Source organism: Tachypleus tridentatus, chromosome 10 (assembly GCF_004210375.1).
Source record: "Tachypleus tridentatus isolate NWPU-2018 chromosome 10, ASM421037v1, whole genome shotgun sequence".
In the NCBI taxonomy this organism is placed as follows: Eukaryota; Metazoa; Arthropoda; class Merostomata; order Xiphosura; family Limulidae; genus Tachypleus; species Tachypleus tridentatus.
In genome coordinates, this window is record NC_134834.1 from 39,179,313 (window position 1) to 39,204,856 (window position 25,544).

The window sequence follows — 25,544 nt, forward strand, 5'->3', positions numbered from 1 at the left end:
TAGGATATTGATTTTTGCATGTTATTATTCTGTGCTCTTAGGTGACTTATTTCAGTAAATAAAAAATTGAGTGTAAACATATTTTTATTATAAACGAAGTAAGCTTATATTTTATTAGAGATAGAATTAGGTTAGACAACGTATTAGATAAGATATGAAGTTTTATTGAAGAGAAAGTTTAAGATTTACTTATGAAGTTTTAGAGGTTACACAAATGAATTATGGCCTTGTGGTTAGGCTGCAGACTCAAATCCTTGTCACTGAATGTGCTTGCTTTTCCAGCTATGAGGGCATTACAATGTGACAGTCAGTTTAACTATTCATTAGTATAAGAGAAGCCTCAAGGGTGGTGTTGATAAGCTGCTAAACTGGGGATGGCTAGTGCAGATAGCCCTCCCATAGCTTTATGTGAAATTCAAAACAAACACAAATGAAATTTAAAAATCTTCAGATGAAAAAAATATTTTAAATATTAATTTGAATATTGTTATGAATTCAAAGCAGTCAGTACTCTCTCCATAGGTTCACTGATAACTTTTTTATTAAAATAATCAAATAACAATTTTGATTTTTTTTATCTACAAAATTTTGTAGTGTTTACTGAATGTTTGCCAAATTTTGTGAAGGTCAGTCATATTAGCCAACATTATGTAGAAAGAGTTAAAAGAAAAAAAAAAAAAAAGATATGATGGAGGTATTTTGCCAGTAGGGAAAATAGTGTTTTAGTGAAATTGTCATGAAATTTCAAAAAAGTAACTGTGCAGAAAATGTGTACCAAATTACATGTTTTTGTAATTTTTTGAAGTTTTGTAAAGTTGATTCATATTGTTAACTGTAATTGGTATGATTAAGTGGTGTCTTAAAGCAAAGATGTGGCTACCTGAGTGTGTAAAAAAAAATCAGTGTCCTAGAAACAGAAACAATTTCTTGGGTAGTTTATGTTAATACATGTATTTACTGTTACAGCAGCTATTGGAATTTTATTTTTGTATAGCTTTACTTTTATAGTGCATCATTTTTGTTCAGTAGCATCCTCTGCATTTGCTGGTGTTTATAGATTTCTGTACAAATTAAAATGAAGCCCAAAATAATTGATCACTAATTTAGCTCTTCATATATGGACTGGGTCATTTTGGCTGACTTTGACTATGTAGCAAAAATTTATGAAATGATTTCAAGTTATGCTTTTCACTTTCTGGAGAGACTGCATGTTGTAACAGACAGTTAAACTGATTTATTCTTGCAGCTAAAACTAATACTTTTCAAATCTCCTGACCATTTAGATTTATTACTTTACAGCTGCCCTTAGAGCACAGTGAAAGCAATTCATTACAATAGAGTAGCCTTGCAGAAACAAAGGATCTAGTTACTAGCACCTACAGTTAAGTAAGGTGTGGAGTATTTTTGTAATTATTTTTATTTTCTTTAAGGTTTTGTACCTAATGTAATAAGTTTATATTTTAGTTACTTTTATAACAGTAAATAAAAATACACAGAAAAAAAGAAACTTAGTGCTCTCAGTGTCTCGATAAAAGTTAACCCTAGTTTTTGGTACGTTTGCTGTTTGTGCTTTGTTTTTATTTATTTAAAATATGCAACTTAAACAAAGTATCAAGACACACACACAGCATGTGGTGTTGTTTATACTGAAGTTATAAATAGGCTAAAATAATTCTGCTGGATGGTCAAGGTGGTTGAGAGATATCAAAGATTGAAACTGTGAGCTGAATAATGTATAAATTGTCATCAAAACAAGTTAGCCTTATAAGGAGTTCTGTAGTTTAAAATCTTCTCTTTTTGCTGGTTATAATTATTCAAAGAAAAAAATGTCAATTGTTGATATTTTTTGAAAGACAGAATGTGATAGAAAACATAATGTGTGAGTTTGACTTTGGTTTATATCTCAGTAAGGCAAAATTTGTGGCTGTAAATTTAGATTATGGCATAACAGTATCTATTCTGTAAAAACTCAGGAGGTCCTAAAGGGACAGAAATATTGTATAAAATAGGCAATTTAGAGTTAAGAAATGTCATGTGATACATAAAGATTAAGAATTTATTTCAATATTTCCCTATGAAATTAAGAAATAACTAAGGACATATAACTTTGTGATGACTCAAAGTAAAAATGTGTCTCAGGATGACTGGTATGGGTATTGACATTTTTACCAAAATAAAGCATTACAAAGCAGCTGACAATTTTAATGCATTTATGACAAAAAACATTCCCTTGTCAGGTAAGTATATAATAAATATGAAATCAGTAAAACCAAACTGTAGTGTTTTACTCACAGGTCCACTTCCCAAAGATTTCTTGTTACTATTCAACAGGACACTTTGAAAAGCAAATGCTGATTTATGATCAAGTAAATCATAATTTGTTAATCTGAAGATGACCTAAGAAGTTGAAACATTGTTTTCTGCTTTATTTTGGTAAAAGTATTAATACCCATACCATCCATCCTGAGGTACATATAAAAATTTGAATTATAAATTGTTTTGATGCCAAGTTTGTTGCCCTACAGTAATGGTAGTTTAAATTTCGAATTAACAAACTTGAGAATTTTCTAAGTTTTAAAAGAGACTTCTATGTTTTCATCTATATAGAAACAGTGCATTATGAAATACCTGCATTTGGAGAATTGAATTGTTGAACTCATATTTGGTTATACTTTGCAGCATATGGTACAAAATATTTTCAACAATAGTTAACTCTCTCAACATAGGCATAACCAACCATGTGACATTTTGGTTCTCATTTAAAGTGTTTATAGTTTTGATACTACTAATTTTAAATATAGGACATATATTTTCACGAATTTTGGCAGACTTTCAGTAAACATTAAGTCTTTCACAAATTCATTCAAGCTAGTTATTATCTTTCTTGTGGGAATGAAGCTTGTTCTAACAAAAAATTGTCAATTATCTATTTAGAAAATAACATAGTATGTCATGTGGAAAATGAAAACATTGGCTTTCTGTTGGTTGCACATAATATAAATTAAGTATAAGAGAGAACTATTAACAAATCCTGAAAGAAAGGATGTGACAGGTAGGTGTAGCAGGAGGGGTTTGATTTTTTATCTAATGGCTTTGTAACCTAATAAAATTGAAGGATATAAAAAATATGGTTTCTCTGAGCAATGACGATTTTATAGTGAGTAATTTTGTTCTTATTGGAGAGGTGATGAATGAATTAGAGAAGGGATGCCTACAGAAAATGTCATATTTCTCACACTAAGGGAAATTTAGGATTTTTTAATATAAAATTAAAAGTTATTAAAACCTACACATTTTCAAAATATTGATTATAGGATTTTATCCTATACTAATAGTTAGAAGTAGTTCAATAAAATTTTGAATGTAAGTTGCTAGATCCTTGTGACATGCACAGTAAATAATGCCCAGGCAGAGATAGTTAAAGTTTATTTAGAGAGAATTTCTTTGTTGTACTTCAAAATTTTGTTATTAAAATAATCCACAAGTGCAATTGTATGAATGGCATGTATATTTTTCAAAGTGCTTCTTCTGACTTAAGAACTATTTCAGACTGATAAATTATGTATCTTCAGATTTTAGTGAAAGTATCTGCCTGACAGAAAGTATACATTACTTATTTAATATACAGTATACACTACTTTTTAAATATCGTATAAGCATTTTCTGTATTAAGTACAAAAGTACTTTTTTTTTAATTTGGTTTGTGAGATAAGTGTGAAGTATCATTCTGTTCTTCATCAGATAAAACCATCAAGCTCTGGAAAGTATCTGAAAGAGACAAGACAATTGATGGGTACAACCTGAAAGATGAAAATGGACAGGTGAAAGATCCTTTATCTATCACCACATTACATATACCAGTAGTAAAACCTATGGAGCTAATGGTAGAAGCTAGCCCCAGGAGGATATTTGCAAATGCCCACTCATACCACATAAATTCCATTTCAGTGAACAGTGATCAAGAAACATACCTCTCGGCTGATGACTTGAGGATTAATTTATGGCATTTAGAAATTACAGACCAAAGTTTTAGTATCCTTTATATTGATATTATAATATAGAGCTTTACCCATTGACTAATGATTTGCCAAATGGGAGTGTGCTGTATACAGCATGCAGTTTGCACGATTCCACATATGTGGTTTAAATAGATGCTGTTTATTATTTGTTTTAGGTGTGAGGCATCAATAAAGAAAAAAAGTGTTTGAAGTATATATACTATGAAATGAGATATTAGGAATTTTTTGTCAAAATAGTGATACAGAACTATAAAATAATTTAATTGGAGAAAAATGTTATGGAGAAATTGTAACTAGTTTAGCTTTCTCCTTATGATCAGGTCATTACAGATTTAACTAGTTTTAACCCTTAAACAGTGGCCATCATCAATTGATGCTGCTACTTACAACATTGCAGCTGTTTAAGAGTTAATAACCATGTATGCCAGTAAATCAGATTTTGATTATCTAAGTTTTGATTTCTTTATTTCAAAAAGAAGTATTAAAATAAAATTTTGTTCTGTGTTTCTGTCATGTAATATGAGTGACAAATTTTCTAAGTTCTAAAAGAGACTGCTGAAGTTTTCACCCATATAAAAACACAAATTTTAGATAATTGTGTAAGAGTAAAACTTAAGCCTACTACTTTCATTATTTCCTGAGATATTAATAAGTTTATCAAACTTAACAGAGAAGTCCTTTTTTCTCTTCACTTTTCATATTGTTTGGAAATCAACTTTACACGACTTTTATGTTTTTAATGTTATGGTACTTAATGATGAAATCATGCATTTTTTATGTTATCTCTACGAGAAACCATGATAGTAATTAGTGGGTTTAAATGAACTATTGTCCATGTTTTTGTTTGAATTTTTTGTGACATATATATATTATTATGGACTTTGTAACAAACAGAATTTATGGATTAAGTGGTGATTTGGTGAAAAAATAGTTTAGAAAGATGTGTTTAAAATTCTGGATCCATTGGTAATTCTATATATAAAGTACGGTAGATCTTAGTTTGGACGACCCCTGCTGTCGCCGACCACCAGGTGTTTCCGACCATATTTCTGCCAACGGACGGCTTTCAATGTTATTTTCCCCGTAGTGACCGACCACCCGTTGGACGCGACCAGAGACCGCCCGTGTGTGATCAAAAACCGATCGTTTGGTTGCTTAAATGCTGGTCTTAACGGTCATTTCATAATACCTCACGTCTGATAATTGACAGTTTTGTCCAATGTACTGATGTAAAATATTGCTAAACAAACAAAACCACACCACACGCCAGCTTTTCATTGATAATTGCTGAACAAACATGTCGCATCCAATTAGTAGATTAGTAGACCAAATCATACCAAAAATGATCAGTTCGGTTAAGGTATAAATAGGAGGCATATATTTATTAAAAATCAGTTTCAATTTGATTCTTTTGCTCTACACATATTCAAAACGTCTTTATCTTCTTTCTGAAGTCATGGCTGATTGTCGAAAACGCAAAGTGCTTTCACTATAAGATCGTGTTAAAGTTGTAAAGTTGTTTGAAGGCGGCAAAAGCTGCAGAAAAATTGCAGAATCCATGAACGTTGGAAAGACACAAATACAGAGCATAGTAAATGACAAAGAAAAAATAATGTCACTGTGGCAAAATGGTGCTAACACTGGCCAAAAATATCAGAAAGCATGGAAAACAGTCTACACGGAGCTGAACGAAAGAGTGTGGGACTGGTTTTGTGCCGCACGTGCCAAAAACCACCCTGTTACCAGCGTAGCCTTGAAGGAATATGCACTGATGAAAGCCACAGAAATGAATCTGAATGACTTCACTGCCTCCAATGGTAATTATTTAGGCCTATAAATTTCCAGCTTGATAACCCAAAATGTTTTAATATGCATTCACTTTTGTTTTACTTGACTTGAATAAGTTTAAGTTACTTTCATAAATTTTAACGCGTGTTTTGTTTTCTATATTACAGGCTGGCTAGAGGCTTTCCAAAAACGCAACAATCTGTCCATGAAAGTGTTGAATGGAGAAGCAGCAGACGTGAATCCTGCAGCAGTCGATGACTGGAACAAGCACCTGGCAGCTATTACTGAGGGCTACGAGTTGAAGGATATCTTCAACGCAGATGAGACGGGCTGTTCTATAGAGCCCTACCCACCCGTTCACTTGTCAAGAAGGGGACACTTGCAGTGGGGCAAAATTCAAGGAGCTGACTCACCATTTTACTTGCGTGCAGTGCCTCCGGCGAAGCTGACCCATTAGTGATCGGAAATCTGCCAAGCCCGCTGTTTTGGCAGCCTGTCAACATTATCGCTTCCCGTAATATAAACACAATAAGAAGGCGTGGATGACCAGCACTATCTTCAGGGATTGGCTCACAACTATCAACAATGAAATGATGCTGCAGAAGAGGAAAATCCTTATGTTTGTGGACAACTGCCCCGCTCACACCGCCATCACCCTGTCAAATGTCAAGCTGCATTTCCTGCCTCCGAACACGACTTCAAAGCTACAGCCATGCGACGCAGGAATCATCCGTGCTTTCAAGGCGCATTACAGGAAGCGGCTTGTGAGGCATGTGCTGTTCCAAATGAATGAAACAGACCTTGCAACAGACATCGCGTGATCTGTGAACATTCTGGCCATGGTGTACTGGTGTAAACAAGCATGGGATTGTGTTTCCGCTGAGACAGTGATCAACTGTTTTCGGAAGTGTGGTTTTGTAGCTTTTGCTCCAGCCACAGAGGACACACCACAACTGGAGCTACCCACAGCAGATCCAGACTTTGAGCGTGTCCTGGGTGGTACATCCTGGGAGGATTTCACTGACTGCGACAGTGACGTAGTCAGCACCGTCCAGTTTGGAGACAACTGGCAGAAGGAGCTCGATGAAGCAGCTGCTGGTGAGCACCAGGAGCCAGAGGAGGAGCAACAAGACCAGGAAACTGGAGACAACTTTGTTCCAGACAACAAAGAGATGGCTAGATGCCTGGAGTATTTTCGAAAGTGCGCAGTGGCCCAGAACAACGCAGAACTTTTGAATATTGTTCAGAGTGGACAGAAGTCCGTGACTGTGTTGGCTCAGCAGACCAGAAAAAAACAGTTGTGCATTGAGGACTTTTTCAAACTGTAAATAAAGTTAATAGAGTCTACATGTATTGTAAAATTGTTTTTGTACATATTGCTGTTAGTTTGTTTTGTTTGTTTTTTTTTGCTAAGAAAAAAAAATATAAGAAGAAACAAATGAAAAGCCTTTCTTTGTTTTCTTTGTTAACTTCAAAATATGTACAAATAAAAAAAACATGCAAAAAATGGGCTCCTGCAATAACAGACCACCTGCTGTTTAAGACCACTATTGCTCTGCAGAAGGGGTGGTCTTAAATACCAGGATCTACTGTAATTTATACATTACATTAAATGGAAAGTAACTAGTTATTTAATTGATATTTTATTTGAGAATGTTTAATGGATGTATCTTAAAACTGGATTTATTTTTGTTTTATTTTTTGCTAAATTACAATGAAAATATATTTAATTCAGGCCTCACCAAATACTTTCATATCCAGGAGCCACGTATGCCTAATCCAACCTCATTTCTGTTTGTACTGGAAAATGGGATTACACTAGTGTATCTGTTATCCACATTTTTTATTTTTCTGAGATTCTCTCAGAATAATTGTGCCATTACAATTCTAGATGATAATTTACATGCCTAAGAAGAAATTAACTTTGGTTGCAAAAGTTCAGGTATTACATGATACCTGAGGTTTTCATATGCTCAATGTGGCATGTATTCAAACCATAAGTCAGGCAGTCAAACCTAGCCTTGCCTCTTGTTTTTAGTTGGTAAGGTATGAATATAAAATATTTATAGCTTGCTTGATTTTTTTTTTAATAGTATTCAAACACAGATGTACACTGCTGGCCAAAATCTTAAGGCCAGTGAACATAAAGAAAAAATGTGCATTTTGCATTGTTAGACTCAGCCATTTATTTGAGTAGAGCTTCGAAAGATGAAAATAAGAAAAGGGAAAATAAAATAAACTTTTTTAGCATTTAATAGGGAAAATGTGAACACTATGAAAAAATTAACCTAAATACTAGCTGGCCCAACGTTTAAGACCATACTGAAACAAAGCGTTAATTGGTAAACATGTAATGAAATGTAGTCATTTGTGTTCCAGCATTAACACTTTTGATTACCCATTCTCATTTGAGTTGAATTTAATTGTTAACATAACCATTAATAGCTCCTAAATTTGCCTCTTATATTGACCATGCCAAAGTGAATGTTTGAAGTTATTCACAATTACGGCCTTGCAACTCACTACTGAGACCTCTTGTTGGGCATTTTGTACCCTGTTTAGTACTTTATTTTGTTATGGTCTTAAACTTTTGACCAGCTAGTATTTAGGCTAATTTCATAGTGTTCACATTTTCCCTATTGAATGCTAAAAATATTTTTTATTTTTATTTTCATCTTTTGAAGCTCTACTCAAATAAATGGTTGAGTCTAACAATGCAAAATGCATATTTTTCTTTGTTTATTGGTGTTAAGATTTTGTCCAGCAGTGTATATTAAGATTTCTGAAAGATTTCACTCAACTTCATTTGTGGTCTGCTATTCTGTGCATGGAGGTCATCTTTTAACGACAAGTGCTTATCTGGTTGTAATGGTTTTTCTCTTTTACAGATACTTATCTTCATTCTGTTTTAATAGAGATGTTTTAGTAATAATTCTCATGCATAGATTTGTACTATTTATTTATTACAGATGTTGATAGGGTACAAATGCACTTTTATGTCTATAGCAAAAAGAGTGCTGAAATTTAGGAGCTATTAATGGTTATGTTAACAATTAAATTCAACTCAAATGAGAATGGGTAATCAAAAGTGAACATATTATAGGATAAAGAAAAGAATCTGACTTGCGTAACTTATGAAAGAAATCGGGTGTGGCTGATACTTGGTTTTTCTGAAAAATGTGAAATGCTGAATCCACCATTTTAATTCTAGAAAAAGGTTTGACTTCAGACTCAAAGATTGGAAAAATAGTCTGGGTTTCCAAGAGTCCAGAACTGTTCTATTTATCGCATCCTAATGCACAAATAAAATGGGAGAAAATGCAAGGTGCCACAATGAAATTTTAAACATCATGGTTATCTGGCACCTGTTATTTGTTGAGGCCTGATTTAATTTGTTTTAAGAAAAGTTTCTACAGTGTTTTATATTACTTAACACTTTTGAAGACATTGTTGATATTAAGCCCACCAACATGGAAGAACTAACTGAAGTCATCACTGCAGCAGAATTCCACCCTTCTCAGTGTAATGTATTTGTGTACAGCAGTAGTAAAGGAACAATAAGGTTGTGTGACATGAGATCATCAGCTCTTTGTGACCACCATTCAAAATGTAAGGATTATCTTTTCAATACACTAACTTTTTAATCATTGTAATGATGTAGCTTATCATATATTAAGATAGTCAGGTTTGTATCATATTTAACTCTTTCTATATAAGCATCCTTTTCTGTGCATGTCACAGGTTTTACTGAGTTGTGTTTAAAATTTAATTAAACTACTTTATTATCATAGCATATGAATAAACTTGGCAATAAAATGTAGCTAATAGTCCAGATCTTAATATTATATAACTATTGAGTTCTGTATTTTATATAGCAGCTATTTAAAAATGTCCTTTGTTTCTTATAGTATGAAGCCTTAAATCATATTTTGTTACAGGGCCATAACTTAGACAGTCACACTTTCCATGCCTACCTGACACATCCTCTGTCTCACAAATTGTCAGTAGTTCTTTCTAATGTTTAATACTTTGTTATTTATAATTTATAGGAAGCAAGAGTTTGAACCTATCAAATGATGTATTATGTTGTTTTCTGTACATAGAATTGTGTTTTGCTTCCAGTTCAAACTTTATTTCAACAGGAAACACACTGAGAAGCTTAGCCTGAAATTTGTATAGTTTTTATTGCACAATCAAGAACCTAGAAAAATTATGATAATTGCAGGACAATTGTCTGCTTTTTATGTGATATTATTTTGTGTTATTAGGTGCATTATTTAATAAAAAAAATTTAGCGTGGTAGTACTATTAATATAAAGTAGGGTTAAGTTTCCTGTATTATATTTCTTGTTTTTTGTGTGTATTATTTATTTATAATGATAGAAGTAACTAAATGTAAAAATTAGAAATATTTTAAGGTAGGTAGATTTGGTAAAATAAAGACAAAAAAATAGAAAATATTTGTGAGGTATACTAGCAAGTAGTCTGTGTCTTACCTAAATTGATAGGGTAATTTGCTAACTAATTTACAACTTGTATTTATGGATTTAGTTATTAGATATAGTTTAAAGGGTAATAAAATGAAATTTGAGTGAAAACAAATGCACACTGTTACAAGTTTTATGCTTATTAAGAATAAACAAATGTAGTCTAATGTTATAATTTGAAGTCTGGTTATTCTAGAAATAAAAATATCTTATTCAAATTTATTTCTTATTTCTTCATGCTGTTTACCAAATTTGAAATTTATTTAGGAATTTTAAGAAATTCTTTAAATAAAATTGGAGAATTTTCAGAGAAAGAAATTATTTTTCATTTTGGTATGAGAATCTCTTTACACTGGAAGGAACCAACATTTTGATCCCATATATTCACAGAAATCTTTTTAGTGAAAATACTTTGTTAAAATTTTTAATTTTTTGTCTATAAAAGATGTAATGCTTACTGAAGGCTTAAAAATTTAATAAAAATGCACATAAGATATTAGTTTTAGTATGGAAATAATGAAAAACAATTTAGAGTTATGAACTTGGCCAGTTTGGCTGAGCCTGTAGTGAGAATATTAAGGATTACTGTATTTCAGTTGTGGTAATGATAAACCTCTGTCATTCATGTTCTTGTATTTAGTGATTTTGAAACTGAAATTAGATAATCATTTAAAAAAAACTTTCATAGCCATAATATGTTACAAAGTTATTGTACTGCATTAAAGTCTCTAATTTGGAGAATTTTTAGTCATGTAGATTCTAATATACAAATACTTTTTTGTTAATGAATTTTGTTTAGTGGGAATAATGTTTAAAGAGGATTGTTTCAGCATCTTGGGTACTAAACTTTTATTTCAATTAATAATACTTATTTTAGATGTACAAAGAAACTGTATTGGAGTATTCAGACTGAAATTTTCACATGCGATCAACACTGGATATAACAAATGTATGATCCCACCAGAGGTGTTTTATTGGAAATGTTTAGTATTGTTTTTTTCAGTAATTGAAGAGCAAAGATATCTCACCTGTTGAAATTTCTTTTAAAGTCATATTTACTGTATTTTGCTTTACAGTGTTTGAAGAACCAGAAGATCCCACAAGTAGGAGTTTTTTCTCAGAAATAATATCTAGTATATCAGATGTGAAGTTTAGTAATAATGGACGGTACATGATTTCCAGGGACTATTTATCTGTGAAAGTATGGGACTTGAATATGGACACTAAGCCTGTAGAATGTTATCATGTGCATGAATATCTAAGGTCCAAACTGTGTAGTTTATATGAAAATGATTGTATCTTTGACAAATTTGAGTGTTGTTGGAATGGAACAGACAGGTAAAGTAACTTGTTTATTTTTACTTTGTGTTTTATACACAGGTATACATATGTACTTGAATTTGGTATTGGTAATGTAATTTATTAAAATAATCACTATGTAAAATTGTAAATAATGGACAAATGATTTCGTGTATTAAAATTTGCAAAGAAAGATAAATTAGCATGAAAGTAGGAAAAATATGTTCAATTGTTTTTGTTACATGAGATGCAAGGAGATTATTTTAAAGTGTGAATTAATACCCAGTATCCAGCTTTCTAAGTACACAAGTTTTTATTACTGTAATGTTGGAATTATGTTTTATCTTATATAAAGTGTGAAAAAAGTACTTTTCCAAATAAAAAAAAATGTGAAAAATTAAAAGTCCAAATTTTCATACAGGACATCATTAAAAACAAGTTTAAACAGAATAAATAAAGCATTTAAATGTACGTATGAAAATTTAACAATACAGATAGTTGTTATATTCACAAAAAAATTCAGCTTGTTATTAGCTCTTGGCATAGTTTGCATATATATGGGTATCATAATATTTAGGTTTAAATCCTAATAATCTTTAGCATTATTTTGGATGTGCATTTGTTAAAAAGTGCATGCTTATCAGCTTATGTCATTGTAGAACCCTTCTACCAGAGAGGTAACAATAGTTCATTTATTTCTGATGACTTTTTTGGATAAGTATATAGAGCTCCACAATTCATCTATCTTTCTTTACAGTGGGCTTTTTTTTTCAGGTAGTTAGCGGGCCAAGATAGATGTCTGCATATTCCTATCCCCCGAGCATTCGTATCCTTAACTTTGATTTGTCTGTTGTTGGATGGTGTACCAATTTTGCATCCTACTCTTTGGGCTAGTTTTGACACCGTATATCTTTTGTTGGGTGGTTGGAACCTTTGCTTTACATCTTCATGCTCTAGGGTTGCACTTTCACTTCTACGTGGAGAACTAACTTTTTTTGCTCACTCCCAATGGGAGTCAGCCTGTTATACTTGTCATTTTTTTCTTAAAGCTATTTGAGTGGGCTGGTTGATCAAATTAGAGAAGTCCTTCCTTTATCCTACCAGATACTTCATTCATTTAGGTGTTTTCTTCAACACCTTTCTCAGTTGAGCCTAATTTTTTCCTCTCAGGATTTGTTCTAAGAAACAGTACATTTGGAATGCTTGTCTGCCCCTTCACTTTCTGTTCACTTTTGTGGACGTGGTTTTTTTGTACCTCTCGGTCAGGATAAAATGTAGATCCTTCAGTGGGTCCTTCATAATCATTGGAAGTTTGTTTGAGATCTTTTGGAATTTTCCATCATTCTTCTTTCCCACATTATGGATGATCTCCAGTGATGGTTGGACAAGGATCCTACTTCAGCAAATGTCCTGCTTCCTCCTCAGTGACCAGGTTTACATTTGTTCACTGATCTATTTCTTCAGGGCTTTGGTGTGTGGATCAACTACCAAATAGCTTTGGATCATTGGTCTGTGGAGAAACACTCTCTTCATATCAATGTTCACAAACTCCTTGCCATTTATTGGGCTTTGGATCATTTTCTTACTATCTCCAAGGGCTAGTTGGTCATGATCCACCCCAACAATTCAACAGTGTGGGATTTTAGCTAATCTTGGGTGTGGAGGGAAGTAGCTTATTAGAACTTGTAATTTTCTTAAACTGAAAATGTACTTTTCAATAGGTACTTCCCTGTTGCACACACTTCCTGCCCTTCTCCCCACACTCTTCCAGTGCTTATATTTTCTGCCAAACTTTTAAGTAATAGTTCAGTAGTGGTGCATAGATGGAGCCAAAGGCATCACATGATACTCTCATAATAATGGAGTGATGTTGATTTACATGAGAGACATGTTGAAATATTTTATTCTAACATGGGGAGGAGGCTTGTGGCATGATGTATTACAAAAATTTTGCATATAGATGGCAGCACAAAATGAGAAAACTTGTGAGAAGAAGGAAGTACCTATCAGATATACATTTTTTTGTTTAGGAAAATTATAATGTGATGTTACTGGAATTTCAACCTGTAGGATGTAAATAAACAAATGAATCCCACTTAGGTGGTATTTTGTTATGTGGAAATTTTTCTGATTTGAACATAATCATTTTATAATATACAAGCCAATTTTATAATATCAAAGAATGGTTTTCTTTTAAAATATTAAAAACAGTTTCTTAATTAACCTTTTAATGATGGGTTACAGGTCAATGGCTATATCAATGTGTTTGTTAACTTGCATTCAGAATTTTATTGAACTACTATTTTATGAATTTGTCATGTTTAGAATCAATCTGGAGATTATAATTCAATCTTCAGTGTTGTATATGAGCTAATTTAAAAGTAAATATTAAAAGAACACATCTAAGTATAGATTTTAGTGAGTCGCATGGTATGTTGAATGCAGCACTTTTTAAAATTAGGTGTTTTGTGATTTCAAAATAATAAATCTGTAGTTGTATACAAATTATGAACTCAAATTACTAATATTAACAAGCTAGAGTATAAAACAAGAACCTTGTGTATTTTTATTTTGCTGAGATATGGCTTATTTACTGAAACAAGCAATTGAAACAGTCTCTTCTATACACTTATTTCAATATATGATGTTGATAACCAATAGACAACTTAGGATCTCCCCCCTTGTAGTTTTCTCAGCCATTTTAATTTGTGAAAAGACTACCACATTCTTTCATGAAGATTTCAAGGAGGTACGTTGTGTTTTTAGTGTGCTCCAAAGCTTCATATTTTATAAAATCTAAATAAATCTTAGTAAGTTTAATAAATTATAGTAGAATTCTGTGGTATTAGTATAGTTATTTAAGATTTTTTAGTTATTCAACTTGTATCCCCCTCCAATATTTTGTTTGATATCCTCCATGTGCGAAATTTTAAAAGGCTTAGCAACTTATGTCGAGTAGCAACCAGGTTCAAAGATCGTAGTGAGAAGAGCTTATTGTTTGCTTTACATCTTTAGTTATTGTTCTGTTTTTGAGAAAAATATGTTAAATTTATTTCTAAATAGTAATGATCTATATACATATATAATGTATAATAATTGAAATGTGACTACATATTACAAAATATTTTGGGATATGCAGCATGAGTATACATGAACCTTCTTGATGCAAGTTGTGTAATAACAAGGCATGACTAGAAGGTTAATACAGTGAAAGAAGAAATGTTTAGCATTATGAGACTTAAGATACTTGGACTAAAGAATTATATTTTTGTGTTATAATATGTAGTCCTTCTAGTACAAAAACAGCATAATGTAAATTTAATTCCTAATTTTTTTATGGTGGTTATTAGGTTGGTCAAGTAACAGACCCTATGTAGTCAGAGTACAGAAAATAACATAAAACATAGTCTTGCTCAAAACAAACATTTGTAATGTACTTAGGAGGTTTTACTTATACTAGTAATGAAACAGACTCTATTTGCACACACAGATCTTTAGTAAAATATTTCATTAAATAATCTGATTTTTTTTTTACACAAAATACTTGTAATCTCTACTAAAATCTACCAAATCTTTTGAAGATAAGCATGCTGTTTCTAAAGTTATAGTTCAAGAACTTAACGTGTGTAAATGTCGAGATGAACTCGTATATATTATACCGAGCTTGTCACAAAATAGTAAAAGTAAATATAAAATTAAGTTTAGTAATTATTTCTAACTTAATCCATCTTAGTTGAAACTATTCTGCTGGGAATTTCCTTATATGTGAAACAGATTTTTTAAGTAACTAAATATAACGTGTGTGTGTGTGTTTGGTAGATTATTCAAGGAAAGCAATTTCTTTACAAAACAAACTGGTATTATGTGTAATTCTCTTTGTATGTCTGTTTTATCTTGATTAGGAAATAAAGGGATTGTATTTTAGTTATTCATTGATTTTTGTTGTGTTTCAGCTGTTTAATCACAGGATCATATAATAACTTCTTTCGGGTTTTTGATCGCAACACCAGACGTGATGTAACATTAGAAGCTTCTAGAGATATAGCCAAAGCTAGGACAATACTCAGGCCAAGAAAGGTATAACTAGAAACTTGCACACTATGTATCAGTTCGTAATAATAAATTTGTAATTTGTTATGTACCTGAAAGTGATGGTGTTATTTTTTGATAATGTTTTTTTGTTTTAGCTCAGTTTAAAATAATTAGTTTTAGTTAGAGAAGTAAAAGTGTGAGGGAATGTTCAGACTTTTTTAAATAACATAAAATATTTGAACATTTATCTTTTAATTTGTATCTTTTGTTGAAAGCTCAAAAAACATTGCTGTTTTAAGCATATATTTATATATATATGTTTTTATATTTGTAACATTTTTAGGTTGGCACAGGTGGGAAAAGAAAGAAAGATGAAATAGGTGTTGACTGTTTAGATTTTAGTCGAAAAATTCTGCACACAGCGTGGCATCCTCAAGAAAACATTATTGCTGTAGCAGCAACCAACAACTTGTACATCTTTCAAGAGAAGCTGTAGTTATTGTATCAGTTTAGTGTTAATTTTATAAGGCAAGTTTGTTTTTCTACTTTTCTTAGAATTAACTTGCATGTAAATCATAATTGTCTAACCTTACTCGTGTTCATATCATTTGGAAAACACTTAAAGTGTACTGTGACACTTATTTGTAGTGTGAATGTTAACATTAATGAACAGCATTCTGGTGCAGACAAGATTTTAATTTTTTTTTAAGAATTAAAAAAAAGGGTCAAACAGTAATGAAAATACATTGGGTAATTTAACTTTTCATACAGGCTCAATCAGTTTGACTAAACTTGTAACCAACATACAACCACAAAATTGTACATATCTGAGTGTACTAAGAACCTTCACAAAATTAGCAAGTTTTTAATGGAATAAGCTAAAAATTAATATCTACATGTATTACAAAAATATTTAAAAGTACAAATTGTTTCGCCTTTTTGCTACAGGTCAAAGAGCAATATCATCATGTTTGTAGGTTTACATTCAAAACTTTATTGAATGAATTTTTTTAATGTGTGTCAGTAAGTTTGATATAAATTTATAGATTATATAATTCAACATTTAGTAGTATACATTAGTTAATTTCTTAAATTTAACAGTAAATAGTAGAACAAAATTTCCAAATATTAATTTTTGTGTGTGTGTCATGTGACGTTGAATACAGCTTTGGTTAAAATTTGATGTTTGTGTTATCTGAATACAGAGTGTAGTTTTTTATGAATTTGAAATTCATGTTACTGATATTGACAAGCTAGAATGTAAAATAAGAATCTATTATCTTTTCTATTCCCTGAGATATTACTATATTTAAAGAATCAAACACAGTAGTCCCGTTCGCCTATTTCATTTTAAGAAATACTCAGAAGTTTCTCCATGTGTTTTTTGGACTCGAAGAGGTATTAACAAGAGGAACCATTTCTTTTTATGGTAGAGTTGAAGAGATAAGATATTATGGTACTCAAAAATAATATTTTATTAGACACAAATACAGCTTAGCTACTAAGCCTGATAAATTATACCTGAGATCTGTTGTATTGATGTAATAATTTATGATGTTTTTGATATTTCAAAATGCACATAAAATCTAAAACAGTTTTGTTTTACATTTTCCATGCACAAATTTCAACAGGTACTAGAAAATTATGGCAAGCAGCAAACGAGTACAAAGTTCACAAGTAAAAAGAGATCATTGTTTTCTGTAATTCTTTATTTACTATTCTGTGTTTAAAAAGGAAATAACTGAAATTTAAGAACTTGTTTGTAAATAGAGATAATGTATATAAACATGTATTATAACTTAAATGTATTTTACAAAGTACTTATACACTACAACAAAGACAAGATGGAACACTTTGTAAAGGCCAGTTTTTACATTGTTAGATGTGGTAACATGAGTGCATGTATGCCACATTATTGCAATTTCTGTAATGTTAGACACCACTGAAAGTTCAGTAAAATAAAGATATATGTAGAACATTGAGATTTAAGCTATTTAGACTAAACGTGTGGTTTCTGTGTTATAATTTGTAGTCATTCTAGAAGGAAATGAGGGAATCCTTAATTGCTGTGGACCTTAAAGTTCTTTTAGCCATGATTAGAGTAAATTAATCTGAGATTTTTTTTTTTTACCCTTTTTATTCGCTATATTTTTGTGCACCAGCAGCACTAAGCATCAGGCGTGCATATGCCAGGTTCAGTTTTATTACTCACTAGGACTTTTAGCAGTTTAGTCTTGAATTGAAATTCTTTTAGGCAAGATTTTAGTAAACTGATTTATAAAACCTTGTGTATGGTTAGTATACTAATCCTGAGTCCAAAACTGTAATTAGATCTCAAATCAATCAAGATATGACAGAGCTATGAACTAAAAACTTTTACTTGAAGTAAACAATTTCAAAAACCATTCTATGAGGTCCTATGCTGTGGCTAAAAAGCATAATTTATATTTGTTTCCTAATTTTTTATGCTGCCTATAAGGTTGGTGAAATTAACCTAATTTATAGTGTTTTTTTTCCCTAGGGAAGTGTTTGATAACTGTCTGGAGGTTATGGAGATTTTTACATTTGGAATGTGACATTTATCGCATGCATAGAAGATTTTTTATCTTAAAATCAAAAATACTTTGTGTGGTTTAGATATTCAACATTTGAAAAGAAAAAAATGTTTGAGCAAATAAGTAACTAAAAATTCTGATATATTTTGGAAATGAATGCCTTGTATTGTTTACTGATAATCTGCCAAATTTCATTAAGTTGCATATACCTGTTAAAAGTAAAAATATATCTTCTCAGTGGTTACTTTGTGGGATAATCCACTTGCACATAGTAAAAGGGCACTGTTTCTTTACAAAAATACGATTTGAGAAAGTTTTGGGTTTCAGAGCATAAAAAATGCAATGATTAAATATTATTCCATGCATTTTTTGAGTCTTATAGTTGTCAAGTTAGTTAACCTTTAATTTGCAGTTCACAAAAGATGCTTTTGAAGTCTATGGATGCAGATGGATCAAAGTAATGCATGTCACAACTGTTTTATAGAGCTAGATTTGAAATTTAATTGACTGTTATTATTATACCTCAGTAAAGCTGGTTTCAAAATGTAGTTTATAATTCAACTTTTTATATTATACAGGTTTTAATTTCTTGTTTTTATCTGCACCTCCTTGAGTCACATAATACAGTGATACTACAATTTTTTATATATACATTTTGTTTCCTTTAAAATGCTTCAGGGTGTTCAATTAATTAGAAATACATACTGTAGTTACTACCAATCTGGAATATAAGATTTCAACTCTTTATGTTCTTTGCTAATATATCACTGTATGTGTTAAATCCACATTAATATATCTCTAATCTGCAATATTGTCTGTCTGTGAGAAATGCCTGTAAGCCATTCTGGCATTGCTGTTGGATGTGCTTATATACAATAAAAAGAATAAATGCTATACAACATAGATCAGACAGTTTTCTGTGTTTGTTTTAGCCTTCAAAGTTGATAGTACACCAGGAGAATTTGATGTGTTTATATTGAAGTGGTTGCTTAAAACACAAATGAAATTTGTTTAAGCTCTCTATGGGTTAATTATAAAGCTGATTAAATTGTTAGTTTTGGGACAATATTCTAGTGTCTGATATATTTTTACATTCTAAACTTTGTATCTGAAAGCTACTTGAATTATTTTTAGACAGCCAACATTGAAAAAAATAGGTTTACTAGACCATTTACCTAAGTGCAAAAGACTTCAAGTTTAAAGTGCTAAATATCGAGGTATCCTGTGTATTTTTGCTTTAATGTGAAATGTTTTTAACGAGAGTTAATATAAAAGATTGGAAAATTATTAGGTTGTATAAAAAATTTACTTGAAAAAAGAATAAATAAAGTTCTATTTGAGGAATGCTTACAGTGTGTAACTTTATAGTTTGTTTACCCAAAGCTCTTACTGGGTTATTTATTACTTAGTTATGCTAGTTAGACATTGTTTAAAGATCTGTAAAATGAAATATAATCATGTAGTGGTAAAGGAGATAAAATGAGAGGTAAAGTGTAAAGTTTTACAACTAAAATACATGATACTCAGTTAAGAGGTTTTAGAGGTAAAAGAAATGAAATATGAAAAGATCTAGATATAAAAAAGTATTTTTATTTTTAGCAATTAAATCACCTTTCAATCAGACTAACACAGTTAAGGTCTCTTAAATTTGTAGACAAATCTTTGATAAAAATACTTTATTAAAAATCTGAATATATGTGTAGAATGTACTTGTAATGTTTAATACAATTTGGCCAAGTTTTGTAAAAATGCTTTTAGTAGATTCAGAGTTGTAATGGTTACATGGTGGTTACAAGGTTGGTTGAAATATATATTCATAAATTTATTTTAGATGACATGGGTATGAATTTTAGAAGTTACTTTTAGTGACTAGATAGTGCAAGTTTATGCAAGTGGGGAAATTAAGATTTTTATGTTAGCTTATCAAATTATTTGGAGGTAATCCTTAAAATGAGGTTAAAGTTTTAGAGAACTAATAAAATTGGTAAACAGTAAATTGTTTAGTTGTCACAAGTGATTTTAATTGTTATTTTTTCTTAAATATATTTTTTTAATTAGCAAACAAATTTTTGCACTAGTGAATATCTGTACATAACAGCAGAAATTTTATTTATGAAGTTTCATTTGTTTCATTCATGACAGTATCCGATGGCCACAGATAGAATGATTGGTGTGGTGGATATACTGCCAGATATTTGTATTAACTAATAAAATGAAAGCTAGAGTTTGAAGTTCCTGAAATCGATCAGACTATGTATTATTGAACCGTATTAAAGGTAATGGTGGACTCTACTGGACAAATATACAGAATAAGGAAATTTTGTGATTTAACTTCATCTGGCTGTGCTGTATGCTATATTAGTCATTGGTCACTTACCCTTCGTGTATTGTGCCTTCTTCCTGAGCTGCTGTACTACACTGTCCATCACTCACCATTGTCTAGTTAGGATATCACTGGTTGCCAGATTTATGTAGGTATGTGCGTGCGTGTGCGTGCGTGTATATATATATATGTGTGTGTGTGCGTGTATGTGTTTTTCTCTCTTCTGACTTGTGTAATTTCTGCTAAATTGTTATTACTCATGAAAGAATATATTAGTTACTTATCAAGTTTAGAAAATTGGGAATAACTGCACAACATGTCTAGTGAGGAAGGTATTAAAAGGCATGAGCCTCCTGTTTTATTTTCTCTCCTTTTTTTGCCAGAATGCCGTTTGGTGCTCTCTATTAAAAGCGAAATATGGCATTTATTTCATTTCCTACTATCTGTATTTTGCCATACTTCTTTTCATTATTTAGATCATGTGTGTTGTCTTGAGTTCATATTAAGAGAGCTAAAAGAGAATAAATATTTAGATCTGTATTAGTAACAAGTTGTATATTAAAATAAAATGTGTATTTGATTTTAAAATAATTAAATCTTGTTTTAGTAGCAAAAATGAAACAATTGTAATACTTTTTATAAGTGAATTAACATTATTGATTTTTCCATCATCTGTTATTTTTGTTGTGAAAGTCTTCCATAGTGACTTCATCTTTATGCATTAATTTCATAAAATGTCAGTATTAATTGGGCTGCATCATATTTATGTTCAGAACTAGCTGAAATGTTACTGTTGGGCTGTTCATAATTTCATAGTGAGATTAAATAAGAGAATGTTTAGGAAGGCTTTTTAAATATTAAGTATGTATAATATCTTCGTAAAGTTGTAATTTATATCAAAATGCATAAAGACTGGAAGTTTCTATACAGGATTAATCATGAAACAATTAAAGTGACATAAAAATGTTTCTGTGAAAACTAACAATTATGATAATGTAAGGCAAAAGTTTCAGTCATTTCAGAATTAATGCCCAATAATATGCTATCAGTTTAGATTTATACTTAGTAAGGAGGTTTTCTGATACTTTTTAAATAATGGAATGAACTGAAATAGAATGAGTTAAGATATTCCTCATAATTTGCTCAGGACAACAGAATCTAATGCTGATTTATGCTGTAGTTTAAGGAAATCCTGTAGGTGTGTGTACACTTTGTATGTTGAGACCTTGTGTCTGAAAAGAGTAACACTTGTATGTGAATAAACAACAGTGGTTGACAGTGTTCAGCATCCTGTACAAATACATTCTTGTATTAAACAAGAAAGTCTTAATAAAGGAAAAGAGTGCTCAAAGTAGCAAGCCATGTATCTTTTCACTTTTTGCTTAAATTAATTTTCAAATACTTCAACTAATTTGAAGAAGAAACTTGCCCCACAATTTTGGCAACTTTTGTTTAAGGTTTAGAAGGTCAAAGATTTTTGGTGTTACCTTTTAAATAAACATCTTGGATTGCATAACATACTTTAAATCATTCTTTCTGATTATATATATAGGAGCAAACATAAATTTCTTTCATTGTACAGAATTTATTTGAACATAAAATGTGTATTTGAAGTGACTTAAGTTTTCATGTATTTTAAGCTTTCATTGATGTTTTTGGCCTACAAGAACAGTCAATTTATTTGTGTAATTTGCATATGGTCACTACATTTACTACATAAGGTCACACACAAATCTGGCAGTTTAGTTATTGTAATAAAGACTAAATTTCCAGTGTAAGTGCTAAGTAACCAGAAAAGTTTCTTGAAAGGTGATAAATGGACAAGCGTGTCTTCTGGACTGGTTGTTATGATATAGGATATTTGCATGCATCTTTGTCAAGAATGTGGGCAGGAATGTTTTACCCCAGTTTTTTCATTTCTACAACTTGTCACTCTTCACTACTTTATGTCATTTAGACAAATTTCAGTTTCTGCATTCACATAAACTTTAAAGTTGATAACCTGACATCCTAAAGTTACTTTATTACTATATTCACAAACAGAAACTGATTTGTCACATATATTAACATTAAATTGGAATTTATTTGAATTGGCTTAATACAACAGTCTTTCAAACTAGATATTTTATTAGTAGCAGTCAACTGTGAATTTTTTTTATTGAATAAATGTAAATATCTAACTAAATTCCACAGAGAGAGAGTTTCTGGGAAAATACCATGTACATGTTTTCTTGACTAATCATAAGCTATAGGTGTGATCCTTGATAGAAGAGAAAGGGGATTTTTAACTGATACAGTGTTTGTAAAACTAACATTAGGATAGATCCACTTAATAACAGAATGTTTTACAAGATATCTCAGGAGTAGTACTGGATGTTTGAGTAATCACTTCTTGAAAGAAAGAAACTAGGATATGTAGAATAAAAGTAAACAGTGTATATTTATTTACAAACACAGTGTGTATGATACCACCGTCATGGTTTTGGGACAGTTTATACTGGATAAATTGTCTTTATCTGATCAGGCACGTCGTCTGTTATATTGATTAAACTTTCCTTACATCGCAGGTAACATCAGATTTACCCAGAATGACTTCGTTTTGTTCAAGCATTGGGGAGACCATAACTTTGAGATACCACAGAGCGGTATGTTTTTGGATTAAAAACTTTAGAAACCAGTTTTCAGTATCTGTGATGGGCAGAACACTGATAGTCTATTGGGTAGCTTTTACTTAATTACAAATAAACAAATACTAGCAGCCAACTTTCTTGCAAAACCTACAGCATGGTAGGGAACTATGATGTTTATTTTGACCATGTATGCAAAACTTACACATACTCCTAGTGAGTGATAAATTCTGATTGAATGCTGTATTACTACAAGAAAGTAGAAATGCATAGTGTGATTTATATACTACAATATCAAGGTATAGAAAATTGCTAGTAATAGCTTCTATATATGATACCCTGTTCCAAGGCACATGTTATGCTGATAAGTAATTGGCTTGTGCATTTGAACAAGTAATAAACTGAAATTTGAGTTGAAACTTAAGATCTTAATAAAATTTAGCATAAAGGAATTTTGATGGTATCTGGTAGAAAGGGTGGGTTTTCCGAGCTGTACTTTTCTAATGTACATAAAGAGTGTGTTTCACATGTAGAATTTTCAAAGTGATGTTTTGATAACAAATATAATATTTGAATATCTCTTGAATCATTTTTCTTAAAAAGCAATTTGAACACGTTTGGATTTTTATATTAAAGATTTTGTATATTAAACCTTTAACTTGTATTTTAATGGACAATCCAACATTTTCTTGTGATTCATTGTGCATTCTTCATTCTTTTGTTCAATTTATATATTATTTTGTTGTAAAGTAAAGACTCTACACTTACACAGTGACCCTATATCATGAAATGTATGAAAAATGATTGTTTTGGCTTAAATGTAATATAGGGGATTTTAGTGGATTATTTTATTACATTATATTTCTTAATAGTCCATGAACCAGCTAGGTTGTTTGTTGCTACTTGGGCAAAATAACGCTACGTTATCTTTTTAAAGCTCACTGTTTTACTTTATGATGCTGTGTCATGGACACCTTAAAAATTGTTAGAATTTATAACGTTACTATGGCAAGGAAGTCAGGTTTTAAGAATAAATTTCTTCATAATTAAAACACCGTTAAAATAACTACATCAAATACAATAAGCAAAATATTCCAATTTACGTTATTTAATTTGAGCATTCTATTTTTGATATAGCCTTTGGGATCCAAGGTTAAGGTCATTTGTTTGGATCAAGGTCAAATTGAAAACTATTTGATTATTTCCAGTTTATTTTTATTGACTCCAAAACACGTGAAAACTATTATCTTTCAATCATAAGTAAAGTTTTATGATCAAAACTAAATTTTTGGGTCAAATGTTTTCTTGCAGAGAAGAAACAAGTTTAGAATGTTCTCAAAAATACCATGCAATTGCTTAAAGAAGTTCTATTTCAATATACAGCACTAAATGTAATATAGTGGAAGTGTGCACGTTTTAATAGTGAATTGACCTGTGCTATTCGTGATCATATTAAAGAACACTGTAATTTTACTTTTATTATATTTCAAGCACGTTGAACCATAACTGTATACTCTTTCCAAGTAAAAGACAATATATATTAGATATCCTCACAAATTAGTATCATAATTTCAGACACCTAGCTGAAAATCATTTGGTTTAGAAACAAAAACTGTTACTTATACATGCAAAAAAATGACACTGACAGTCATCTATGTACAAGTCCATAATATAAACAAGTATGAAGCAAAAAATTACGGAAGTTACATATCATTAATAAAACTATAACGCATCAAAAAAACATCACCTATTCCTAAATGATTGCCCCCCAGTGGCACAGTGGTATGTCTGCGGACTTACACACTAAAAACCGGGTTTCGATACCCGTGGTGGGCAGAGCACAGATAGCCCATTGAGTAGCTTTGTGCTTAATTCTAAACAAACAATCCTAAATGATTAATGTTTATCATTAAAAATACTTTACTCATCAACAGACTATTCACTCTGGGTTTTATGAGCTGCATATGATTGAGTTCTGTGTATTTCAGTTTGTTAACAACGGACTTGCACTATTTTTGTGCCTGTACAGGGAAGATGCAGAACAACCATAAGTGGGACTCAACAACAAGAAGAAGCATTTTGTGGTGAAAGTATTCATCACTTGATTAGAAATTGAGGTTCTGAATGCTTTCACAGGAGGGTTGTTTTCAATTCTTTCTTCACAAAATGTCTCTTAAGCTTTTTTGCCAACCTCTTGCATCTAAGTGATATAATAGATAACATCTTCAGGAGTGGCTTTGCCACTTGACACAAGCTTAACAATATTTTTGAATAGGTTTTTTTCCAACTTGATTCTGGTTGGTCCATGATGCTTTTGTCCCCAGTTGTGCAGCGGTATGTCTGCAGACTTATTATGCTAGAAATCGTGTTTCCACACTCATTTTAAGAAGAAAACAGATAGCCAGTTGTACGGC

General features: G+C 31.1%; 1 protein-coding gene across 5 annotated transcripts in view; it reads left to right on the forward strand.

Moving 5' to 3' along the window:
* The window catches only part of LOC143229097 (protein phosphatase PP2A 55 kDa regulatory subunit-like), a 96,605-nt gene extending 72,195 nt beyond the window's left edge, over positions 1 to 24,410 (forward strand). For 3 of the 5 annotated variants that reach the window (XM_076460922.1, XM_076460923.1, XM_076460924.1), the window contains 6 exons: positions 3,742 to 4,032; positions 9,252 to 9,416; positions 11,371 to 11,632; positions 15,547 to 15,670; positions 15,969 to 16,153; positions 20,323 to 21,861. In XM_076460922.1, coding sequence (XP_076317037.1) covers positions 3,742 to 4,032; positions 9,252 to 9,416; positions 11,371 to 11,632; positions 15,547 to 15,670; positions 15,969 to 16,121 — 995 coding nt within the window. In that variant the 3' untranslated portion in view covers positions 16,122 to 16,153; positions 20,323 to 21,861. Of the gene's footprint in view, positions 1 to 3,741; positions 4,033 to 9,251; positions 9,417 to 11,370; positions 11,633 to 15,546; positions 15,671 to 15,968; positions 16,154 to 20,322; positions 21,862 to 23,070 lie in introns of those variants that run through there. The other 2 variants (XR_013015662.1, XR_013015663.1) reach the window with 1 other exon arrangement.
* Positions 24,411 to 25,544: the final 1,134 nt, after the last annotated feature.